We start from the raw sequence: 25588 nt of genomic DNA, 5'->3' as shown, positions 1-25588 counted from the left end.
ATACGTTTACACAACATGAAAGGCTGAAGCGCTAGTGAGGGAACGGCGCGGGCGGCTGCCACACGGAGAGGGCCCAAGATGGCGGCCGGGCCCTAGCAGCGGGGCACATCGCTTGTCCCTCACACAGTCCGAGCCTTCTCGGCCCCGGGGCTTCCCCTACAACGCCCGGGCGGGCCCAAGACCCCCAGGGTGGGACGGGACGGGCCGGACCAGGCGCTCCCTCAGCAGCAAAGCAGCCGAAGAAGCCCCCGGCCGGGCAGCCCGCGCCTTCTCCTCACAGCCCCGACGCCGCCAGCGCGACGTCAGCTCGGCGGGGCGGGGAAGCGCCAAGATGGCGGCGGCCGCGCCTTCCCCTCATACCCTTGGCGCCGTGCGCGTGACGTCATCGCGTCGGGGCGGGGCGGGGGAAGCGCCAAGATGGCGGCGGCGGCCGAATGCGCGTCCGCCGCTCCTCCCCGCCTCCGCTGAGGAGGAGGAGGAGGCGGCGGCCCGCCCCGCCCCGCCGGGCCATGTAGCCGGGTCGGCGCGGCGGCCCTTCCCCGCGGGCGCCATGGAGGAGCCCGGCTCGGGCATGAACGCCGACGCGGAGGTGCGGAAGCTGCAGGAGCTGGTGAAGAAGCTGGAGAAGCAGAACGAGCAGCTCCGCAGCCGCCACGGCGCCCTGCCCGCCTCCCCCGCCAGCCCCAAGCGCCTCCCGGGCGCCGGGGCCTCCCCGCTTCCTCCCTCCCCGCCCGACGGCCGCTCCCTCGGCCCCAGGGCCGCCGCCGCCCGCCGGCCGCCCCCCGGGGAGCCCGACGGCAGCGCGGGCGGCGGGGAGGGCAGCGGCCTGCTGGAGGAGGCCGCGCTGCTCCCGCCGGAGGAGCTGGAGCGCTTGGCCTGCTGCGAGGAGGACGAGACCGGCTGGTGAGGAGAGGGGCCGGGGGCGGTCTCGGGGCTTTGTGCCTCCTCGGAGGCCCAGCGGCGGGGGCAAGGGGAGGGCGGCACTCGGGGGCCCGCGGAGGCCCGGAGCAGGCCCACCGTCCCGGCGCGGGGTCGGGTGTCGGGGTCTGCACGGGAGGCGTTGAGAAACGCGCGGGGGAATCTGTGGGGCAGCGCGGGGTTGGCCCACGGGTACTATTGCGGTGTGTTAAGCCGTGATTAGGTCAAGGGAGGTTCTCCTCCCCCTCTGCTCTGCCCTGGGGAGGCTCCATCTGGAGTCCTGTGTCCAGTTCTGGGCTCCCCAGTTCAAGAAACATGAGGAGCTACTGGAGAGAGTCCAGCGGAGGGCTGCGAGGATGAGGAGGGGACTGAAGCATCTCTCCTACGAGGAGAGGCTGAGGGAGCTGGGCTTGTTCAGCCTGGAGAAGAGAAGGCTGAGAGGGGACCTTAGAAATGCCTCTAAATATCTGCAGGGTGGGTGTCAGGAGGATGGGGCCAGACTCTGTTCAGTGGTGCCCAGCGACAGGACAAGGGGCAATGGGCACAAACTGAAGCAGAGGAAGCTCCAGCTGAACCCGAGGAAGAACTTCTTCCCTCTGAGGGTGACGGAGCCCTGGCCCAGGCTGCCCAGGGAGGTTGTGGAGTCTCCTTCTCTGGAGATATTCTAGACCCACCTGGACGTGGTCCTGTGCAGCCTGCTCTGGGTGACCCTGCTTGGGCAGGGGGTTGGGCTGGGTGACCCACAGAGGTCCCTTCCAACCCTGACCATTCTGTGATTCCTTTGAGCGGTGAGGGCAGCAAACGCGACACGCTCTTTCGTCTCGTAGATACGTTGTCCTTGGGTGTTTTCGCTTATTGCCAAGGTAGGATCATGGCTTCCCTCGGGCATTTCCTCTCTTGTCGAGCGGACCGCTGTCCCTGCTGCACACCTGCAGGTGGCTGGTCACCTGGGCTGGCTTGCACTCGGGTGAGCTGCTGCTGAGGATTGAAAAGGTTTGCTCTCTTCTTAACATCATGCTCTTCTCCAGCTGTCTTGCTGAAGTTTCCTCTGACAGTGGTTGAGGAGCAGCGTAGGAGCCGCAGGAGAAATAGAGAGGAGGAGCTCAATGTCAACAGAGAAACGCGAGGAAAGCATGTGCAGGGAGGGAAGGTGTGACAAAAGCGGTCTGACTTGGATCAGAACTGGTTGCAAGTTCGTCTTTGTTGGGAGTAAACATGCAGACAGAGTTTTAAAAAACAAAAAAAAATGTCTTTCAGTGTTAGAAATACTTTTAAAAATGCTGGAATGATTCCGTGCATGAGCAATGTTTTGGTTGCTCAGGGAGGAGACTATGTGTGCACTTCCTCGGAGGAGTCATTTGCCTGACGTCCAGCCCGGCCCACTGGAGAAGTGTGAGAGCATAAGTTTATTCTCATCCAACACGAGCTTACTAAATTAACACAAGTCATCATCTTCCAGATGAGGAGTGTGTGCAAGGCAGCTACTCTCATTTCTCAGCTTATGCCTTGTAGTCAGCTGGCTTAGAGCACTGGAGTGAAGTAGAATATATTAAATTTGCACAGTAAGTTTGGAGTGGGATGGCCAAACTTGTGAAAGTCCCGAATTCTAGTGACGATAGATGTTATCATTTTATATCCTAAATAATGCAGTAATTTATAAATCTCTATATAAATATGTAATATCCTAAATAATATAACACATCTCTTGAGTGAAAGCTGATGTCCCAGCAGGATATGTGGTGACTCTGATGGCGTGAGCGCCGTGTGGTTTTGTTTATGCAGTTCTGGACCCTCGTGGGCGGGCGGCACGGTGCGCTGAGCACTGCTCTTGCTGGTGTCAGGTGTTTGGCACACTGTTTAGGCTGCCTGTTGTTGTGGCTTCAGTCATGTTTCTATGCAAGTTCTAGTCCTAAAAAGACAAGAGCACTTAAATACAGTCATGTCTTTGTTCCTTTCCTAATGTTTTACCAATCATGATACTAATTTTCAGCCTCAGACACGGGACAATGAGACACAAAAGCCTGCACCTAGACAAGAGCAGTTGTTGAAATTTACTTGCTGTCATATTTATCAAGAAATAACGGCTATGTAATAAAAAAACCTTTGTCCTATTGTGCAGGAGTTTAATGCGCACATAATGATAAATGCGGTTTGTCTAGATGGACTGATGGTTTGGGGGTTTTTTTGCCCCCAAATTGTTGTGTAAAAATGGAAATCACACTCCTGGAATTTCTGAACACCGTTTAGTTCGACTGTTGAGGCACTAAATACTCCAAACCTGTGTTTTTTCTTGTGGAAGTAGGATGACTTTGTGCATTTGAGTGGAGGTTATTGCTCTGAATGAAGTGGGAAATTTTCAGAGGGCTAGAGGAGCAATCAAACAGAAACAACCCTGTGAAAACAGGAGCGGTGATGTAAGGGGATATCTCTTAAAATACTTCATAAAGATCCTGCTCTGAAGGCCTTGGCTATGCGAGGTCACTCAAAATAGTGGTATCAACTGAAAAGGTGAATGTACTCTCTGAAATTTAAACCTCTATGAAGTCTTTCAGGTTCAAATGGCTTTGGATCACTACCACTTAACCCTGAATCCTGTTTAAACTGTGAAATTATACCGCTGTGGAAATCAAAAACCACTCACCAGCTGAGGAAACCTCACGTGGAAACAAACAATTTAAATCACAGTTTGTGCATAAAAAATTGATTAATCTTGGCTGTGTTGATTGCCTTCACAGAGCAGCCTGGATATGTCTTTGCTTTTGATTTCAGAAGGACCTTGCTGTGGGAGATAATAGATGATGAGGAGTGCTGGCTATCTCTGTTCTTCTCTCTGCTTTGTGTAATACGGGTGTTTTTTCAGTCCATGTATTCATATACCCCATTATGAAATTGTCCGCAGCCTTGTCATAGCAGAAGAAATAGTTTTCTTCGCTGCTGAAATTACATTGTTTTACATTTAATGCTCACATGAGATTAGTGCCTCTGAAGTTTGGCTATGAATTCAAGATGGAATGTCTGATGCCGTGACTGAAATTATACTGGAATGTGTGTGTTGCTTTTTTTTTTTTTAAGATCTACATTTTGGAGTTGATAAGCTCATTTTTAGGTTTTAATTCTTTAAGTGGTTTTATAAAAGTGTACCCAGGACAGAAATGTAGAGTGAAAAATTAAAAGAGAGGGTAGAACTAGCCTAAATTACAAATGAGTGAAAAGATCCTGCTGCTTTAATAGCAGCACTAGCTATTAAAACAACATTATGGTGTTAGTAAACTTTGGGACTGTTTCTGGTTTTGCTTGTTTGTTTTTCTTTGCTGTGGTTAGTTAAATCCAGGTATGTTTTGTTCTAAACAGTTTAGGATGTGAGACAATCTTCAAATCGTATGGGAAACTACTATAAATATTTCAGTGAATTTGACTTTCTTGGCCATATGCTTTTGAATGCTGGTCAGTTTGAAATTTTCTTACTAACAGGGTACAAGCAGGCGCAGATGCACACAGTACTGAGCTGCACCTTGTCCCGTGGAGACTTCCCTGTAGGCCAGCTAATTTCTTCCTCCAGAAGTTACCCCTGACTTTGCTAATCTATTCTTTGGGTGTTCTGTTTAGCTGTTCTTGAACCAGATCGTGTCGAATTTCACAGAATCACAGAATAGTAGGGGTTGGAAGGGACCTCTGTGGGTCACCCAGTCCAACCCCCCTGCCAAAGCAGGGTCACCTACAGCAGGCTGCACAGGACCCCGTCCAGGCGGGTCTTGAATATCTCCAGAGAAGGAGACTCCACAGCCTCCCTGGGCAGCCTGTTCCAGTGCTCCGTCACCCTTAGAGGGAAGAAGTTCTTCCTCGGGTTCAGATGGAACTTCCTGTGCCTCAGTTTGTGCCCATTGCCCCTTGTCCTGTCACTGGGCACCACTGAAAAGAGCTTGGCCCCATCCTCCTGACACCCACCCTGCAGATATTTGTAGGCATTGATAAGGTCCCCTCGCAGCCTTCTCTTCTTCAGGCTGAACAAGCCCAGTTCCCTCAACCTCTCCTCGTAGGGGAGATGCTCCAGTCCCCTCACCATCCTCGTAGCCCTCCACTGGACTCTCTCCAGTAGCTCTTCATCTTTCTTGAACTGGGAAGCCCAGCACTGGACACAGTACTCCAGATGAGGCCTCACCAGGGCAGTGTAGAGGGGCAGGAGAACCTCCCTCCTCCTGCTGGCCACACTCTTCTTGATGCCCCCCAGGATCCCATTGGCTTTCTTGGCAGCCAGGGCACACTGCTGGCTCATGGTTAACCTGTCGTCCACCAGGACACCCAGGTCCCTCTCCGCAGAGCTGCTCTCCAGCAGGTCTGCTTCAACTCTTTCAAAGTTTGATCTGAACAGGTCTTTTTTATGAATTCATTAAAAAGACAGAAGGGCAGGAAGGGGGACCGGAGCGGAGAAACCCTCAGAGAGGCAGGACGCGGTGTGCAGCTCCTGGCCTGACTCGCCGGGTGAGGTTGGGTGTGGGTGCGTAGCACATACGGGGCGGCGTGGTGACAGTGCACGGGTGGCTTGCTGTGCTGATTTGAAAGAAGTTTGCTGTCCCAAGTTGATTGCTGGATAAGTGTGCACACGTGGGCAATTACTGCCCATTAGTTAATGTGCCGTCGCTCCACTGTTTATGGTAACTTGTTAATGTGGTTGCTCACCGAAGCTTTCTTTTAAATGTGAGCAAAACCCAGTGCTTTTTTCTTCAAAATCTATGTGCAGCGTGTGCATAAAAGAGCATGGAGCTTGTGGTGTGTCTGTTTTTTACTATAATTGCTCACCAAACTGCAGAACAGTTGCGTCCTCTTCATATGACAGTGCTACAGAAACTGGCCTAGCACTCAGAATCACAGAATCACAGAATAGTAGGGGTTGGAAGGGACCTCTGTGGGTCATCTAGTCCAACCCTCCTGCCGAAGCAGGGTCACCTACAGCAGGCTGCACAGGATCTTGTCCAGGCGGGTCTTGAATATCTCCAGAGAAGGAGACTCCACAACCTCCCTGGGCAGCCTGTTCCAGTGCTCCGTCACCCTCAGAGGGAAGAAGTTCTTCCTCATGTTCAGATGGAACTTCCTGTGCCTCAGTTTGTGCCCGTTGCCCCTTGTCCTGTCACTGGGCACCACTGAAAAGAGCTTGGCCCCATCCTCCTGACACCCACCCTGCAGATATTTGTAGGCATTTATAAGGTCCCCTCTCAGCCTTCTCTTCTCCAGGCTGAACAAGCCCAGTTCCCTCAACCTCTCCTCGTAGGGGAGATGCTCCAGTCCCCTCACTCATCAGTGCTTTCACGTCACTGCAGTCTGAAGTCGCCTTGGTGGAGCTGAAATAGCGAACAGCTGACTGACTTCATTCCCAAACAAAAGGCAGTTACTGTGTGTTTAAGGTGGAATTATCGGTGGGGTGCCTATATTCATCTTCATAGTTCAGAGCAGTGTTTTGAAGACCTCAGACTGGTTGTGTAGCCTGTTTAGTTAAAATGGGAGGCAATTACTTTTACTGTTACACACACTCTCATTCAGCTATTTCTACACACACTCTTTCAGCTATTTCTAATAGCTATTTCCATTAAACTGGCACCTATTTTTAACAGTTTGTTTCCATTCTAGCCATCCATTCCAGTTAGTTGGCTAAGCGGCTGTTTTGAGATGCAGAGGATAAAAACATGATTGTTGCCTGTGTAATGATTGCTCTTTCATCTCATATTGCTGGAGGTCCCTTGAGCACTAACTCTGTTTTGGAACCCTGAAGTTTGCCATAGGGAGCTAGTAAAGTGTAGGGTGAGGGTTTTAGGGTGGAGCTGCACCTGAATGAAATCCCATTGCTGAAACTACATTGCAGCGTTTCCTCTTCAACTGCTAAAATTTCATCGTATTAATGTGATTTAGGCCTCTTGGAAAGCGGACAGGTTCTGATCAATTCCTGCCCTGTGGCCTAAGTAAAAGAGAAATTGATGCTTTTCGTTTTGTGGCAGATTAAATGTCAGTCTGATTTGAAGCTGTCTGTTAACCAAATTCAGGTAACAGTTTCTGGAATAGGAAGAGAACGTGAAGAGAAGCATGTGGGAGAACTACGGATTACAGAAGTTAGCAGTTTATCAAGTGAAACAACTGGTAGCCTCAAATAATATTCTATTTGACTAATGTATTTGAGATATCCATCTATGTTGTGAAACAGATGTTTGAGGACTGGAGGAAGAATCCCAAGGAAGAACGTTTTTCTGTTTCTAACTTCTTGTGTGATATTCACGGCTTTTAAATATGCTTGGTGTTTGGATGTCATGAAAGCTTCGATCCGAATTTCCTTAGTGGTGTCTTAGTGGTGTTCCTGAAATTGACTTCAGTCATGTTTAGGCATGAGTGACATTTCTCATTCTTGTAGGTGTTGGTAGAGCTCTCAAGCCTAGTCATTAAGCAGCATTTGATTTTGGAACACGTTATAGGACACAGAGCTGCTCAACTGTTCTCTGTTCCATGTAAGTATCAACAATGCCACATTAGAGCATATGTGCTCTGACGATTTCTGTCTGAAACGCCGCTCAAACAGCGGACAGTTGTACAGAGTTTGTGTGACAGTTCTAGGGAAGCTACACGATGGTGTTCGAGGAGTCTTCCAAGCTTCTGAAGGCCCCATTTCCCATTCTGCAGCACCCCTTTGACAGCAACGTGTTCCTTGAGATGGGGGAATGAATAATGGCCGTGGTTTCCAGCAACCAGCCAGGGCACAGCTAACTGTCTGTAATTGTTGGTGACAGGAAGGTAGTTGTGTTCCTGCCTGCACTCTGCACCCTCTCTGAATACTCTCAGTCCTGCTTGAAAATCACATCGTGTAGTTGAGACGTGCTGCTTGAATGTGAAGGTGTAATGAGATTGTCAAGGCTTTTTTGTAGCATTCACAGCCTTATTGTTGAGAGACCCGGAGTTTGCTGTGACTCTTGCATCTCAGAGCTAGAAGCATGAAGTACACCAACACGTTAGTAATTAGAGGCTGAGCAGTGTGTCTCGGGCAGTCACAGCTGCAGGATGGGAACTTTGCAGGGGTGGGGCAGGAGAGAGGAAATCTGTGGGCCAGATATGTGCAGGGATGTCACTTAGGTTTTGGATTTTTTTTTTTGTTTGCAATCAGAGATTCTCTTCAGAGCTTTACCTGTAGCTGTTTATTCAAAATCTATCTTAAATTTTAACTTACTTAAATTGCTCCAGATAGGATCTCCTAAAAGTTTTAGATTGATCTAAAAGAGTTAGATTGGCAATTTGTGTCCTAAATTGTCTGTTTCCAAGACTGTCCAGTATTATGGTCTCCTGATGTATTTATCTTTAGTAGCTATTCCTTGTGGGGTTTCCCTCCTGTATTTTAGGGGAGTTTCTTAATGATCTGGCCTTAGAATTCCGGTTTTTTTCTACACATCTTCCCTTCAGGTTGCTTTCTCAGTTCTGCTTTTGACTGCAACGTTTTGTTTGCTCTCTTGTTTCGCTGCCTCTGTTGTACCTGCCACTTTTCCCTTAAAGTGAACGTGGCTAAAATAAACGAGCTTTAACTCGAGTTCCTTCCACTTGCCACCTTCTTTCTAATTCAGATCTGTGACTTCATGTTCATCTGCATGTTTTTCCTTCCACTCTCGTACTGGAGCAGCAGAAGAATTTTGGTGCAAAAGGATGATTCGTTTGTTCCTGATTGGAGTCCTGGCTTCTGATTTCATGCCTGTGGCAACTAGCCTCTTGTGTTTTAATGCGCTGGGAGGTGCTCCTCAGGTGAGGTAATCCCTGTCCAGGTATTCCATGCCTACCTCAGCGTCCTGTCCTCTTTCTTCAAAGCCTTTTCCGACTCAGCTCTGTCCCAGTGCCACATGCTATGGCTTGCCTCACCCGGCTGACGTTATCACACGAGCTTGTAGTGGCAGTAGCCTTTCCGCCATAGCTCTGCCCTTTTTCTGCTGTGTCTTCCTGGAACTAATCAGGAGAGCCCCTGGCTGCTTTCAGCTTGGGGTTGGCACTGCTGTGGCATGGTTGGCTGGTGACAGCTGAAGGAAGGGAACATTACTGTGTGCAGCAGGATCAGAGTGTCTGGGCAGCTTGACGATTCGAAATAGTTCGAGGCTCCTGGGCTGCTTTTTATATACTGTTTTCTTTCACTTGGCCTTGTGTCTCTGAATTGTGGAGCCTTCACTCTCTTGTGAAGACCTCGGGGTGCAGGTTTCTGGTGTGTTAACACTTGTAGTGCGGGTGGTTCCTGTAAGCTATGGGCTTCCTCAGTCGCTTCCAGCTTCCTGTTTTGGGAGAGCGATTCCATGGTGTTTAGAGATGTATGAAGTCACACTGGTGATCTGCGGTCCCAAAGCGGCCGCGCTGCCGCTCAGTGCTGTTGCACTGCCATAGAGTGCATCAACGGGTACAAATGGGAGCAGATCTCTTCTGGAAAGCTCTGCCACTAAGGAGGACCCGTATCTTTTGGGTCTGTATTTTTGTAGTTTGGCAAAGAAGATCCCTTAGCTGTGTGAAGTTATTTGTACGTGCTTCATAGTTTCCTTTCTGTTCTTTTTCCCTTCCTGCTGTTGGGAAGAGAGGAAGAAGTAGCAGAAGCCTCACTCGGATTCTTAGCCTTGCCTTTGGTCGTATTTTTTGAATCCAAATTAGGCAAAGCAAGTAGAATTAAGTTTCAAAACTTGAGATTGCCTGTTCTTTGTCAGATGGGAAATAAAGATCTCTGCTTTATAATAATGAGACTTCATAATCACACGATGTGCGGGAAGCTGTCCTGAAAGAGCCGTTGTGTTACTGCCTCGATGCACGTGGGTTTGTCGTGAGGTGGTGGGGTTGCAGGACATTCGTACGTTCCAAAGTTCTGTCTTTTCTGGAGATGTAGAGTGTGACACAAAGGCTGTTGAAGGAAAAACAGCTGGCTGGGAAGAGGTGGGAGAATCTGCAGTATGTGTTTGGTTAGAAGGGGAGGTGGAAAAGTGAGAGCTGCGTGAGCCTGCGTTGCTTCAGTAAATAAACTGCTCGTGAAACAAATGCGGCGACTGGAAATTGCAGAGGAGAATGTGTTGGAGCTTAAAATACCAGGTGCCGTTTTGGTTGCAGTAGGTTTGCTGAAGATCCCCTTTTTGTGTGATCTTTCAAAGAGGACGTGCACTGGAGTTTCTTGCCGGTTGCCCTGGGTACTGCTGTAAACACTTGAGCTGTGCATGGAGCTCCTCAGACGCAGCAAGGCACGTCAGCTCTCCGGAGAGCGAGCCTAGCCTCTGCAGCACAAAAGTTGGCTTGGGTGCCTTTGACACTTCGTGTTGTGTAAACATGCCGTGGGATAGAAGAGAGTGCAGGCAAGTAAAATGCCAAAAGACAGCAAATTCAAGTGTTGGAGAGCTAGTAAGTGGTACGCATTGCTTTTAACTATCTGCAGATAATTGCAGAAAGTACAGCACTTTATGTAATTGTTTACACAGAGCTGTAAAAATTGAGTGAGTCTTGTGCTTTCCAAGGATCTTAGGGCTATAAATACGTGATGGGCTCTTAGCTCTGCTAGTGGGCAGCGTGCCTGTGAAGACAGTAAGGGTTTCTGCAAATTCAGGTGTAACGACCAGCATGGTACTGGCCAGAGTGTGAGCCCCGTGGACTATAGTGTGTGGCAGTGGCTGTTTGCATGGTTACAAACAGCTTGATTTTTGTTTGAAAACCTGGCAGCTGATAAAAATCCTCTCTCCTGCATTTTACAGCTTTCCACTTTCAATGTTTATGAAGGAAGAGTGTTTCAGAGCATGCTCTAAACAGTGATCAGTGCTTTGGGTGAGAGGTTCGTGGTGGTGTTACAAGCATGCTTCTTGGAAATCTTTTGTAAGAAGTGACCTTAAGGGTAGCAATTAAACAAAAATCTTTTAAAGCCATTTATAAAACAAGCTTGAGTTCAAGTTCTAGAATTACACAGGGTCAGCTAATAATCTCGTAATAGAACTGTGGGAATTAATGTCTGTGGTGCTGCTGTCATTGGCAACAAGGAAACAGGCATTTCTGCTGTCTGCTCTGTGTGGAAGCACGGCTGATGAGGCTGTCAGATGTTCCTGCGTTGCAGCGTGTGGCCTACAACCATATTCACTGGGACTATGAAGCCTGTCATTACTCCTAGAAGCAGCGCTCACTTAATCATTTCCACATATGTGTAAGCTCTAGTTAGAGCTGCGGATCTTGCAGGTCACTGTTGCCTTCTGCTGAAGCATGCTTCCAAGTTTGGCTCTAGGCCGAAGAGAAGGCTTAAATGTCCCTAGTTTGGGTGTGTGATTGGTTATGACTTTTCCTTTAATCTGTTTGAGGGAGGAGAAATTTCCGGCGGAATTTCTAGAGCCTTTAAACCGGGTACTTCTTTCTTCATTCATGGAATGCTAATGTTAAAATAAATGAATGGAAGTGCTGACGGGCAAAGGCCTCGGCGTGTCCCACGGAACAGTACAGTCTCATTGTTTCTCTCCTCTCCTATGTGTGTTGTCTCTTATTCCTTGTTTTTAATGCTGGACTGTATACCCCTTAGGACAGAGATAGCCCCTTTGTTCTGTGCTCAAAGCAAAACTACAGGATCAGGTGCTAGCATACAAATTGTAAGTAAAACTTAAATGTTTATTATTCAAGGCTACTGAAATAGTAGATGTGTTCTGTGCACTTTAGTACTGTTCCTTGGCTATGAAGATGCTTATCACTTGCTACATCTTTGTGTTTAGGAAAACAACAGTTGCATATTGCACAGTGTTTTATTTCCTTTCAGGTGAATGTTACGTAAATCTGGAGAGATCAGTCCTGACTTGTACATTTATGTGACGCAGTGGAATTGTCTATATACCCAACGTGTCTGAAAAGTGAAGGCATGTTTCTTTGAGGCATATCAGTCAGCATATCCCTGTGTAGCAACGCAGGCATCACTTCTTGCCAGAAGTCCTTGGGTAGCCATATGTATCCATATTTTACTGTATCCAAAATAGTTAATGTAAAGGTAAAACTTAGGCTTTCGTCATATTTTGGATATTTTATATTGTGGCTAGAGTACAAAACCAGAAATAGTGTAGTGTGTGGTATTTTGTTACGTGCCTGATCTTACGCTCATTTGGTCTGACTTCATAGATCTTTTTTCTCTCCTTTTCAGGTTATATATGTCCCCAAAGAAGAAACCGACTCCAGTGCAAAAATGCGTCAGTCCGCTAGTTTGGTGCAGGCAGGTACTGGATTCCCCAAGTCCTGACATTGAATGTGCTAAAAAGTCACTGATCCACAGGCTGGAACAGACAATGTCGGGTGAGTTCTGCATGCTGCCACCACCGGGCTGTACATACCTGTTCTGAAACAGGGTCAGGATTGGCTGATAGATAGTTGTGAGAGAAGAGGGTGAGATCCAGCAGTTAACTTCTGTCTAAAGTTTGCGTTATGGTTTGCAAACAGTAATTCATTCTGTTAATTTTCTGGACTGTGTGAAGAAAATGAAAGGAAGCATTAGCCCATGAGTCATGAATTCAGAGCTTTACACTGCCTGCATAGTTACAGTTTGGTCAGAAGTTTTCAGGAGGAAACAGTGTCCTTAACTTGTAGGCTTTCTTGTCTTATTTTAAAATAGAAGCCTGTATTAAACTATTATAATTGTTAGGTGCTGGTCAGTATGTTGACATGGAACTTAGTTTTCTGCTAGATGAGCTATTTTGTTTCATCTAAGGAAATGGAGGCTGAAGTTCTTGAATACTTTGGGGAGGCAACATTGATTTCTTTTCCTCCCATCCCTGGTAACTTAAGATTTTGTCACAGGCAGATGAAAAAAATCCAGAGTTTGTGATTCTTCCTTGATACAATTTATTTGGTTGTATTCAAAACTGGAGATGGACTGAGTGTTTGGGCCTGTGAGGACGAAAGCCTCCGTTCTCCACCCTCTTATTCCCAGCCTTTTTGATGTCAAACCAGCAGCAAAATGTTGAAGGTCTGATTAGAATTCTTGGTTCATCTGGTTTCTTGCTTTATTTTAATTTCTTTGTTAGACCCTATTTTTATTTTTAAAAAAAAGTTATGCTGAGACGTAATGTTCTTGCTGTTAGTATCTATTCTCTCCCTGTATTCCCATCTTTTTGCGGTCTTGTGCTACATGTGGTCTATCCTTTTTTTAACTGTTATCTTCAGGAATTAGCAGAATGGCTAGACTTGAGCTAAGCATATGTGAACACGTGGTTCTCAACTACCAGTTCCTCTGCGTGGTTATACGTAAACTTTGTGCTGAGTTTATTTGACTGTAATTTTTCCCCCTTCCTTGGATTCTTTTCTGGAGCAATTCAGTCTTTGTTCTGGTTTGTACAGAAATCTTTCTTAATAAAATTTGAAAACATTGCTGGTGGATCACGTGAAAAGTCCATTTCTTATTCTTATAAAAGTCATGGGCATAGTGGTGAAAGTGCCTTTAGTATGAGTCACCTTTGATCTTCCCCTTTCTTGTGCTTTGTGTGTGCTGCCTTGCAGAATGTCTTACAATTTTCCTGAACAGTGATGAACACAATAGCTTGCTGCAGGCAAAGCCTGCATTTCTAAATGATGAAAAGTAGCCAGATCACAGGGATTTAGGAGTGATCATACAAGTTTGGGAATTTGAATACTACGGAGTATTTAAGACTGGATAGCTGTTAGTGAACTTACCTGTTGATGGTTTAACTTCTTCTTAGAACTGAGTAGAAATCTTCCAGAAGTACCACAAATTCTGTTACCCTTAGGGGATCTTTAAAAACTCAGTCACAGTTGGAGGAGAGTGACAAGAAGCTTTGCTATGAAATGGACAAACCTGACAGTTTGATCGTTCAGATGATTCATCCAGTATAGCATCATTTTAATGTGAAAATGAGTTATCTGTCGTACTGATGCTGTCTGACACTCCTAATACAGACCATACCTCTAGCTGTTGTAAAAATAGTAATGTCTTCTGAAGTTATGGAGATTCCTGTTGGAAAAACTTCGGGATTTCTAGGCCAGAAAAATGGCTTGAATCCCCCTTTTTTCTAGGGAAGAACACAGTGCTGAGGAAGGTAGAAGTTCACATTAGCTAGGATGAAAACTGCTGCGCCATATGAAGTGTCGTCATGCACCAGAGCATCCTTTTTATGTATAACAAAAGTATGTTTCCTTTCATCTAGAGAAATCTGTAAGTCACAAAATATTTTGTGTCATTATGGGTATGTACAAAGAGCCTGTTTTGATGGTTATACAGTAGCACAATTGTTTTCTAATTTGTGGTTAATATTTTAAAATACTTGTGTGTAAGAAGTATGAAATAAAGAGCGGTTGTGCAGACTTGCACTTTCGGGGTTTTTTCTTACTGTCATTTTCGGCAAGAAATGAAAAGTAAATTTTTTTGGCATGAGAACAAAGATGGAGTTGGAATAGATGCTTTGGAGTTCTGTGTGAATGCCAGGACAACTTGCTGTCAAAGGACTTGTCTCACCAGAGTCAACCAGAATACAGCCGGCTTGTAATTACTGAGCCTTGTAAGAGCTTGGAGATTTCCCTCTGACGCGCTCAAAATATTGAGGTACCTCAAGAATACTTGCTAGAAGCCATCGAATTCACTAATTGCTGAAATTAGTGCATATCACTTCAGACTTGCGGTGAAAGCTGGAATACAAACTTTCCATCCTCTACCTATAACTGCCTTTTCACTCCAATTAAAGCACTAGTAATATGAACTGGTTCAGACTCCAGGAAGGATGTTGACATGAGGTGCCACGTAAGGAAGCTGCTGCAAAGTCAGCCTGAATTTCTGCTGCTTCTACCTCTGTGCTGCGTTCTGCCACCCATTTGGTGGGATGAGATGGGGTTTCTTTTGTGTGCTGCTGAAAACTAATTCACTGATGCAGTCAGTTAAAATACTCTAGATATTTTTAACCTAAATCCTCTTTAGTCGGCTGGGTAAGAGTGCAGCCCCAGCATGGCTGGTACTGAACAACTGAGGAGGCCGTGACCAAGAGCAGAGCAGGGCGGGAGAAGGAGCTGAAGCAGCCTTTGCTGCCGAAAACAGTGTTTCAGGCAACTGTAATCTCTTTTGGCTGCTTGTCGTGTCAGAACAACAACATAATCTTACACTGAATAAAAGGATTTTTAGTAAACAAACTAGAGTTCAATCATTTTTTTTTTGTCCTCTGCTATTAGAAGCCTAATTATTACTGCGCTAATTGAAGCCCTTTTTAGTAACAGAAATGTCACACAATATTATTTGAATAGCTTAACTTCACCATTTTTTTTTAGAACCTTGAGTTCTAAATTGTCATACATTTGCCAGGCCTGCTCTTGTCAGTTTATAATATGTATGCATAGTTTCAGTGCAGTCATGCCTTAAAGAGTTTAGTTTCTAGCAGCTAGGTAAGCTGCAACTTCATCTCATCCAGACTTACGGATCATAAAGTTTAGATCTCTGGCTTTCAGATCAGTGTTTCGCGATTTAATTTCTTCTTTGTTAAAATACAGTTCTGTTTGGCATAAAGTACTTTCAGCAAGGAAGGAACTGATTTTACCAAAAGTGACCAAATTTCTTTCGGTTCCCACTTCCCCCGTTGAAGTTCCATTTTCTGTTATTTTAATATAAAATGTAAATTTCTGAAACAAAATAGTCATGTAAGTAACTATACAAATCATACACTTAGCAGCTAGGGGAGGTGCAGTATTGTACTGAAAATGTTCACCGGTGGTTAAAAGTCATCTGAAAATACTTCAGCATTGAAATATTTACAAGAAATAACCGAGGAAAGTACCAGATGTTAGATCTGAGATTGTGTATGGGCTTGGAGCCCCACGGATGTAAAAATCCCAAAGCGTTAGGAGGTATGCAGAAGGGAATAAGCCTACAGTTTGTTTGCTTTATTGTGCCCAGTAGGTTTGTGGTACCTGGAAATATAAACAGAGGCATTTGCTGTGCTTAATGGTTTTCCGTTTTAGCATGTGCTTTGGGGGGTTTTGTAGGTGGTGTTGCTTAGTTGTGTGGTGCTTAGCTACTACTCTCTTCCAAGTTGCTTCCCTCTTCCTTTGCACCACCTACATTGAACGTCTTGAAGAGATCAGCTGTAGTGATCTTGGATCCGATTTTTACAGGGAAAATATTTATTGCTGTGTTGTCTTGCACCCTTCTCCCACTCCTTCCACAGTATGGCTGTATCTAGGAGGTGGAAAAATCAGCTGAAAAACTTCCCGGCAACTGAAACGTTCTACTTGAATTGTATGGTAATTAAATCACGCTGAAGATATCGTATAGTATCATATTCATTTTTCACTCGTTCCCTCAGTATAATTGCTCACTTTCCTCCTCTCACGCAGCTCTCAAGAGACAGAGTTTGTACAGCAGCCCTTTCAGCGCAGTCAGTTACGCAAGCTCCTATAGTCCAAACACCAGTAGCCCCTACAGCAGTGGTTTCAACTCGCCCTCCTCAACACCAGTGAAATCTGCTTTAGTGAAACAGCTCATACCTCCTGGTACCTCAGGTAAGCATGTGTCTCTCTGGCCTCTCCCTTTTTTCTTCCTTCTCCTCCTCCTCCTTTCAAAAGCGTGCTCAAATAGGTTATGCTTGCATTACCCTGCTTCAGCAGGAGGGTTGGACTAGATGGCCCACAGAGGTCCCTTCCAACCCCTACCATTCTGTGATTCTGTGAACTAGAGTAAGAAAGACATCAAAATCTTTTCAGTCTTTTTGAGGATGTTTGCGTCGTGCAGTATTTAAGCTTTTCAGGAAGGGCTTTTTTACAGACTTTCTGGCATGAGATACATTTAAAATGTCTTCTCTGGATGTCGGTGTCCCCAAAATCACTGACGTGTAGCAGTTAGACCCAGCCATAAGCGGCTTCTAGAACTGGCCCTGTAATTGACTGGGGTGTAAATTGCATAGTAGGTGCTCAACGGTTAGGTGTGGGTAGTTGTAAAGTCTTTGCAGCTACGCTATTAGGTAGTAACTAAAACACTTGGTATGCATTGTATCCATCAGTACTGCTGAGATGTGAACAGTATAATCGAAGGAAGAAGCGTGTACTTTAATTAAAGGCATTCCACGAGGCTTTGCAGTCGTCGATGTAAATACTAACTTCTGGCAGTGCTTTCTGCCTCTCTTCTGCGCCACAGGCGCTTTCATTGCATCAGACAAATTGATGCCTGGAACATATCTCTACTCTGAAGTCAGAATGGTGGCTTATTATGTATCCTTTAACTCGAGTTAGCTTGCAGGGAAGATGAAAAAACATTGCGTTGACAATCCATCTACGTGTAGTTCGCTGTGGGATTGCAAAGAGAAGCCTGCGCCCCAGTATATTCCCCAGATCCAGGTTTTGTTTTAACCCGTGTCGCTCTGCTGTGCGCTGTGTGCTATGGTGCTGTACAGCCTGCAGGACAGAGAAATGCAGCTGGCAGTGGGGCTGGCAGCCAGAAGGCAGCAGACGGGACGAGTGTCTCTGGTGTGTTGTAGTTTAGCAAAGGTGTGCACAAAGAACAGGTAGTATTTTGGGGCAAACTGTATTTTAAGCATTCCAAACTGAATCGCTATTGACTGGATCAGCAAGTTCTCGTTGTTAAGAAAGAGATGGTCAGACGTGTCTTACAAGGGTAGCGTGCAGAGATGAGAAAGAAAGCACAAATGGAACAAGGGTGCAGCTGCTCTTTCTGTAAGAGCTGTGAAGACTTCATAGCAGTTGAAACTTGGTACGGGTAGACCAGATTATATGTCATTAATTTGTTCTGTCACCATTATAATGATTTTATAAAGTTGCTCATTTTCAGAAGGTAATGGCTAAGCTCTGCTTGTGTAAATTATATTTCCAGCCTACGTTTGCAATCAGGTGTCTCAAATGGTCTGTCAGACTCAATGTCTCAGTCATAATTTGGTTTTGCCTCTTTTGTTTGTTTTTAACATTTCCTATTACTTTATTTTCTTTCTGTAGGTCATCTGAAAAGTTCAGCAGATCGAAATCCTCCGCTAAGTCCACAGTCCTCTCTGGACAGTGAATTAAGTGCATCAGAGATGGATGAAGACTCTATTGGGTCTAATTACAAGCTAAATGATGTCACAGATGTGCAAATTTTAGCACGAATGCAGGAAGAAAGTAAGTGTTTTCTACCCTGGAAACAAAGTGGAGCAGTTGATCTTTTTTGATTGAATAAATACAGTAGCACTTGCTTAGCAGGAATGGAGAAGGGGTGTAGGTTCTACCATGGATGTACAAGTGTAGTTCTCCTGAGAAGGCTGGCTGAGGACTTCTGCCTGCTGGATGAGGAAAGGACGCTGCTGTGCAGAAGTGTTCTTTAGAATAGCAGACAAAAGAAATGTTAGAGTATGAATTTGTAGCATATAGCGTATGCTAAAAGGATGGTCGTTAGGCTGGGCTACTGCCTGCCACCAGTCTTCTAAGGTGATGTGTGCCTTCCCAGTGTACTCCAGTCCTGCTGACATCAGTGTTTAAACCATGATTTAAATGAAAAAACTGTAGAGTCAGTATAGAATCATAGAATGGTCTGGGTTGGAAGGAACCTTCAAGATCATCTGGTTCCAACCCCCCCTGCCATGCGCAGGGACATCTTCCACCAGCCCAGGGTGCTCAGAGCTCCATCCAACCTGGCCTTGAGCAGTGCCAGGGAGGGGGCAGCCACAGCTTCTCTGGGCAGCCTGGGCCAGGGCCTCACCACCCTTATGGGGAAGAATTTCTTCCTCATATCTCATTTAAATCTACCCTCTTTTAGTTTAGAGCCGTTCCCCCTTGTCCTATCACTGCACCCCCTTGTGAAAAGCCCCTCTCCATCCTTCCTGTCAGCCCCTCCAGGCACTGGCAGCTGCTCTAAGGTCACCCCAGAGCCTTCTCTTCTCCAGGCTGAACAGCCCCAACTCCCCCAGCCTGTCCTCGTAGGAGAGGTGCTCCAGCCCTCAGATCATCTTCATGGTCCTCCCCTGGCCCTGCTCCAACGCACCCATGTCCTTCTTATGCTGGGGGCTCCAGAGCTGGAAAGAATAGTGAAGAAAAACACCTATGTAGATGTCTCTCCTTTATCATAGGTTTAGTTGAGGATTTGTCTGTCTTTTTGTCCCTCTGAGACTGCAGAAAGTGGTAGTTATTTCAATTACCAAACTAGGTGGTCTGCAGACTTTTTTTGTTGTGCACTCCTATAAGTGGCAGGAAACCCCAAACCCCCAATATATATTTTTTTTTTTATAGTTTATATACATGTACTAATCTACTAATATCTTACTTATATATAAATGCTCAAATGCACATAGAAAGAGAACTTTAAAAAGCATGAGATAAAGATGAAATAAATGCTATTTTAAAAACTTTATTTTCATAGTAGTACAAAATTTTCTTCCTGCACCGTGGTGGATTGTTTTGCGTACCCCCTGGGGCACGTGTACCCCACTTTGGAGACCACTGGTCTAACAACCGTAGCTTCTCTAGGGGTAGCTTATCTTACTGCTTTTTTGTGACCTTTACTAATACATGGCAAGAGACATTTCACTGTGGCTGCTACAGTTGTTATAGGATGTGACCTGATATCAAAACTAAGGTGTAGCTTGTGTTGCTGGTATCCAGCCTGGGAGAGGAGATGAACAAGTACACAACACACCTACACTGATGATGGCTGTAGGAGGAAAAGGAACGAGGTCACCTGCTCACTTTAAGACATTGTCAGCTGGTAGATAACTTAGTTTGGTACTAATCTGGAATTAATTGAACGCCTCAAATAACAGGCATTAAGGTGAGCCAAATGTGAGTTTGAGCACTGGCTAGATATTTATATGCACTGTCTCTAGTTTGAACCATTTGTGGTCTGGAAGCAAGCAAACAATGTTCTCGTTGTTGCCAGGCCTCCGGCAAGAGTACGCAGCAACTGCTTCCCGGCGTAGTTCTGGTTCTTCTTGCAATTCTACGCGGCGAGGCACGTTCAGCGATCAGGAGCTTGATGCGCAGAGTTTAGAAGACGAAGAAGATGGTACACATCACGCAGTGCACCCTGCTGTCAACAGGTTCTCGCCGTCACCTCGCAGTTCGCCCTGGCCTTCACCAAAACAATCTCCAAGGAATTCACCTCGCTCCCGATCACCTGCTCGAAGCATAGAATACAGTAGAGTGTCGCCCCAACCTATGATCAGCCGTTTACAGCAACCTCGTCTTTCGCTTCAAGGCCATCCTGCGGATTTGCAGACTAGTAATGTCAAAAGTGAAGGTGAAAAGCTCTGTCTCCAGTTCATGACACAAGTAGTTGTGTAGTTCCTTTAAAGTTTTTTGGTCAGTGTGCGGTGCTAAAACCTTACGTCTGTGTAACCCCGTGGTTTAATCTCAGACTTGCGAAGAAAAAGCAGAGCAAGCAAAGCTGAAGTTCTGCTGGGGAACCCTTAGTCAGATGAGGTGACAGGCTTTTATTTATTTTAGATGTTCTCCAGTCGCTCAGGGTGTAATTGAGTTTCACGGTGACCGAGTTCTATCGTTGGGAGGCAAATGCACTAAAATAAAGCAGAGCCCAAGGGAAACTGTCACTCACCAGTAGAGTTAGGCCTTGCAAGTGGTGGAATAAAATGCAGGGAAAGTAACTGTGGTCAGATAGGAGTAACAGGGCAATTTATGCACGCCTGTAACCCTGAATGCTTTCTTCTGGCAGTGCAGGACTCTGAACTTTCTGAGCATGAACACAGCCTTAAAAATACTAGTATTTCAGTCATGCCTTTGTTGGATACTTTAGATATCTTGGAGCTCTGCAAACTGCTGCGCAATAAAAAATAAAGCTTGCCGTAAGCTTGACACAATTATCCTATATTAGCATAGAACAAAATATCACACCCTGATATTATTTTGCTTCTTAAATGTACTTTTTTCTGGTAGCAGTCTGGCAAAAACTCCTTTAATTGGGCTGAAATTTCGCAAGTGTGTTCTCATTTTAACAAATCTAGTTGCTGTCTGGCAAAAAATCTTAAATTCAGAAATAATATACATTTATGTATTAAGAATTCACCTTATTTTTTCATCTTTCAGCTAAGCTGGATGCAAAGTGTCTGCTGCAGAGATGTAGAAATGCATTTTTAAGCAGTTTATTTTCTGGGTGTTTTTTCCGCCTAGTGTAGCAGTGAGGTCTATGCCACTTACAGAAATTGATTGGCAAAGACATTTTAAAATTTTAATCAGGAAAATTGGTGTGCTAGGCTAGAGCTTTTGGGGAAGGTGATCCTGCAAATGTAATCGGCCATTCAAGAATATCTTTGGAAGGGTTAGCTTAGGTCTCACGTAGTAAGAGTGGTTTGGGGAAGTTCTAGGTACATAGGAAAATCTATGACACAAAAGCTAATCAATCAGTTTGTGACTTAGCTGGGAATTCCTTGCTTGTTCTTTTCTAGGGTTTCATGAAAATCTTAATGCATGCTAGATGAGTTACAACAAAAATATCCCATGAGAGGCAAGGTACCAAAATCGGGTATCACGCATACCAGAGGGATCAAAATAGAGCATGTGATCATGTGTTTCTGAAACACTTCCAAGGAATTCTCTCGCAGTGGGTTTTGTGCAGTTGAATGTTGCTGGCACATTCAGCAGCCAAAAAAAGTTGTTTAGGATTTTATTTTTTTTCTCTTGAATGGTTAGAGGGAAATTGGGTTGAGAGGGCTGAACCGTGTACCAACTGCAAGGCAAACTGTGCAGAAGGTACGCTTGCAGGAGTACTCACCTTATGAAGACTCTTACTTTTGTTTTCATCTTCAGTGCTTGTGCATGGTTAGCGTACTTCTTTCCTGCACCCCTCTACAGAATCAGGTTGGCCTCTCATCCTGACAAGGCGTCTGCAGTCTTCTGGCCAAAGTATGACATCAACCCAGCTCCGCGTGGGTTGGAGATACACAGAATGTCACTCGACTCGAGAGATACTTAGTGGCATCTCTTTGTATTCTGTGAGCAGTGGTACAAATTGTAGGAGACCTGTGAAGAACCAGTATTAGCTGAATAGATCGTCAAGTCGTATGTGAAAGATGAAGCATAACTGGACACTTGAAAAATTTTGAATGCTGTTTGTGAATAGTTTCTTTGCAAGCAGGCAGCTGTTATTTGTTGTGCAATGTGCTGATATGGGACCAAGTAGTCCCAAAAATTGACCCCAAAAATTACAATGTGTTTTTAATCTTGGAATCGTAGCATTATTAAGGTTGGAAAAGACCTCTGAGATCATAAAGTCCAACCGTCAACCAATCTTCAGGCAACCATTCTATATTATAAATAACTTTCTAGGTAAAGACTTCAAAAAGTGTGCAAAACTGCAAATTAGGTTTGCCTATTCAATTTCTGTAACAGTAGAACAAACCCCAGAGAATCATAACCCAGATATGCTTCTGTTTCACAACACACGATGCTTGACTTTTTTCACCATAGGTGAAAAATGTACGCTCTTGCTTTTTTTTTAGAAATATTTTGTATATGATAGATCTGAGAATAATATAGAACCCTAATTCAAGATAATGGAAGAACTGTAATGTAACAAAATATGTTTTTAAATTGCAGTGTAGTTTTGTATAGTCATATATATATGACATTATATATATATTATGTCATATATATGAGACATATATATAATATATATAATATATATATTATATATATACACTGCTGCGTAATAAAAAATAAAGCTTGCCGTAAGCTTGGCACAATTATCCTATATTAGCATAGAACAAAATATCACACCCTAATATTATTTTGCTTCTTAAATGTACTTTTTCCTGGTAGCAGTCTGGCAGAAACTCCTTTAATTGGGCTGAAATTTCACAAGTGTGTTCTCATTTTAACAAATCTAGTTGCTATCTGGCAAAAAATCTTAAATTCAGAAATAATATACATTATTATTATTATAAGACTATATTATATATTATATAATATAGTCTTGTATATATAGTTTTGTACAGTCATATATATATGATATATATATTATGTCATATATATGACATATATATAATTATATATAATATATAAAATATATATATAATGTCATATATATATGACTATACAAAACTACACTGCAATTTAAAAACATATTTTGTTTTATATATGACACAAAATGTCATATATATATGACATATATATAATATATGTATTATATATATAAAATATATATAATGTCATATATATATGACATTTTGTGTCACTTAGATTTGGGGTTCAACTCTGGGTTCATAACCTGAACTTTATCTGGCATCAGACTACATGTGGCATCTTTGTGTTGCTTCATACAGAAAAACTAAGGCGTAGTCTTCCAAACCTGTCCAGGACGTCTAACATCCAAGCTGAGTCGGTGAAAAACAGCAGAAGCGACTCAAACTTCCAAGTGCCAAACGGAGGGATACCTCGCATTCAGCCTCAGGCCTCAGCCAGTAAGTTCCTTTAGTGACACCTCGGTGTGTATTTCCGAGTGAAGGGATGGTACGTGGCTGCCGTCCAGCTTCGTGGCAGAGAAGCATTGCGTGGCACACTGGAGATGCCAGTTGGGATTTTTTTTAATCACACCTGTGTGAGAATCTGCTTTCTTGGTACACAAAATCTGGTACTGAGTATATGCAAAAAAAATCCTGCTCTCGTACTAATGTATCATTCATAGCTTCCTAACAGCACATGCAGAAGTACTGTAGTATAAATACAGTAGTATGACACATTTCAGAAACCATTTGTTGTCTGTGATTTACAGAAGTTGTAGTGCTTCATACTGTTGATTTTTATTTTCAGCCTACAAAAACTTACTAGGCTACAAAAATACTTGCCTTGATGACATTTATTCCTTTTTCTAAATGGTGAAACCTGATCTGAAATCACGCATGCAAGTCTAACCTTTGTTTGCAGTTGATTTTTCTTTTGTTTTGTCACCTGGAAATGACATACTCAGTGGCAGATTTTATTTACTTTTTTAAGTGCCAGTGTTTCTCAGAGAGGGTTTGGGTGAACCAGTGTCCTGTGAAACAAATTAGCCCGTTGACGGGCTGGTGGCTGCTAGCTTGTCCAAGAGGGAACTGCTGATGTGAGAGTGCTGCTCAGCTCACAAGGCTCTTCAAAATGGTGACCTTAAAGAAGCCAGAGCTTATGAAACTTAAATATTCACTGCTACCTTATGCCAATATTGACAGTTCCTGTTATTTAAATGTTTCCTGGCCATTTTTATTTTAAAACCAGTTTCCAAATTAATAACCTTGTGTGACATTTTCAAGGGAAGAACACATTATGAATATGATTATGTGTAGAGCTTTGAACTATAAAAGTTCTACAATAAAAGTTCATCAGTAATCTGAATATTTGCCGGGAAATGTAAGATAATATTTGTGAATGAAACTGTTTTTTTTTTTACCTGCTGAACAGTAAAGGCATACCTGCTTGGCCTTGTTAACTAGTCCTTTCAAAACAGTGTGTTAATTTGACCCAATACAGTTAAATACCAAATGAGCAGTACAGACCATGCCGGTGACTGCCAGATTTCTGTCTTGGCGTGACTCGGGCCAGATGTGAGGGTTGTGTGGCCAGTCCCAGGCGTGTGACGCTGCAGCCACCGAAGTTCATGTGACTTGGTGGTTGTTCAGATCGGTTACCCCTGTGTCCTTTCACCTTGCCCCCTTCTTCCACGCTTCAGGGATGCTCAGGAGGTGGGGTTGGCAACTGAAAGGACGCGTGTGACGTTCAAGCGCAGGGCTGCTGTCTGTCGGGCAGGCTTAGCAAAGTAAAAAGCCCTCGGAGCAGTTGGATGGCAGCTCTCCAGCTGTGTTAGTGTTGTGATGGGAAGAATAATCTAAATGATCTGAAAGTAAAGAAAGAAAAAAATATTTTTAGTAAAAATCTGTACAGATCTTATTTGTTGTTTTAAAATCGAGTGAACTGAGAAGGGGAGAGCCCAGAGGGCAGCTTAGTTGGCTAGAAGGCTATTCCCAGTGTTAAAAGTATGTTCACAGTGAAACTTTGGAAAGATCAGACAGCAGAAGTCTCAATACTCAGTATTTAGCGAGTTACTTCATTGCAAGAGCCAAAGTAGTGTGACTTATGTTTATACATGGTTGTTGTTTTTTTTTGAACTTGTGGATGGATTGAGAATCACAGAAATTATTAGGCAAATTTGCTTGCCTTTCATGGGAATCTTTCCCCAAATATGAACCACTCTAGACCAACTTACATTTAAATGTAAGTTAAGTATCGTTAATAAAGCCCAGATTTCTAGCTTTTACAGTTTCCCTGCTCTTACAGATGTTTGTCAGAGTCTTGCTATTGACAATCGTAAAACGGTTTGTGTATGAAGTCAATGAGTAAGTATCTTTGCTAAGTCTGGATTAAAATTCTTTCCGCAAAACTGTACATTGTATACAAATTTCCAGAATTGTGTCCTTTTTATTGTACACTTTTTGTTTTGTTGGTTTTGTATTTTGTCACCTTGCACAAAGCACTGTTATATTGCGGCAAATTTTTTGTTTTCCCTTGGCAATGACTCCTGGGTCTTGGAACTCAAAGCTTCCTCATAAGCCTGCTAGTTTTGCATGAGCTTGCCTTTGCAAGGATGCTGGCTTGCCACCCGAGGTCACTACTTCTCTCCTTGCCAAAGATCTGCTGTTCATAATTTACTTGCACATTTGCTGTGGCTGCAATACTGAACTTGCTGTGGTTGCTGGCATTCAAAAATGAGTTAGGAATCCAGTAA

At 44.3% G+C, this 25588-nt stretch overlaps 1 protein-coding gene across 3 annotated transcripts in view; it reads left to right on the top strand.

The window, feature by feature from the left end:
* Nucleotides 1-406: 406 nt before the first annotated feature.
* Nucleotides 407-25588, top strand: part of SLAIN2 (SLAIN motif family member 2) — a 37029-nt gene continuing 11847 nt past the window's right edge. For 2 of the 3 annotated variants that reach the window (XM_075422033.1, XM_075422032.1), the window contains exons 1-6: nucleotides 407-903; nucleotides 12056-12204; nucleotides 16240-16404; nucleotides 17848-18009; nucleotides 19760-20119; nucleotides 23157-23294. In XM_075422033.1, the coding sequence (XP_075278148.1) occupies nucleotides 551-903; nucleotides 12056-12204; nucleotides 16240-16404; nucleotides 17848-18009; nucleotides 19760-20119; nucleotides 23157-23294 (1327 nt within the window). In that variant the 5' untranslated portion in view covers nucleotides 407-550. Of the gene's footprint in view, nucleotides 904-12055; nucleotides 12205-16239; nucleotides 16405-17847; nucleotides 18010-19759; nucleotides 20120-23156; nucleotides 23295-25140; nucleotides 25200-25588 lie in introns of all 3 variants that reach the window. The other variant, XM_075422034.1, reaches the window with a different exon arrangement.

Source organism: Opisthocomus hoazin, chromosome 5, assembly GCF_030867145.1.
Source record: "Opisthocomus hoazin isolate bOpiHoa1 chromosome 5, bOpiHoa1.hap1, whole genome shotgun sequence".
In the NCBI taxonomy this organism is placed as follows: Eukaryota; Metazoa; Chordata; class Aves; order Opisthocomiformes; family Opisthocomidae; genus Opisthocomus; species Opisthocomus hoazin.
Note: the sequence above shows the minus strand (reverse complement) of the source record. Positions and strands in the feature narration are given on the sequence as shown.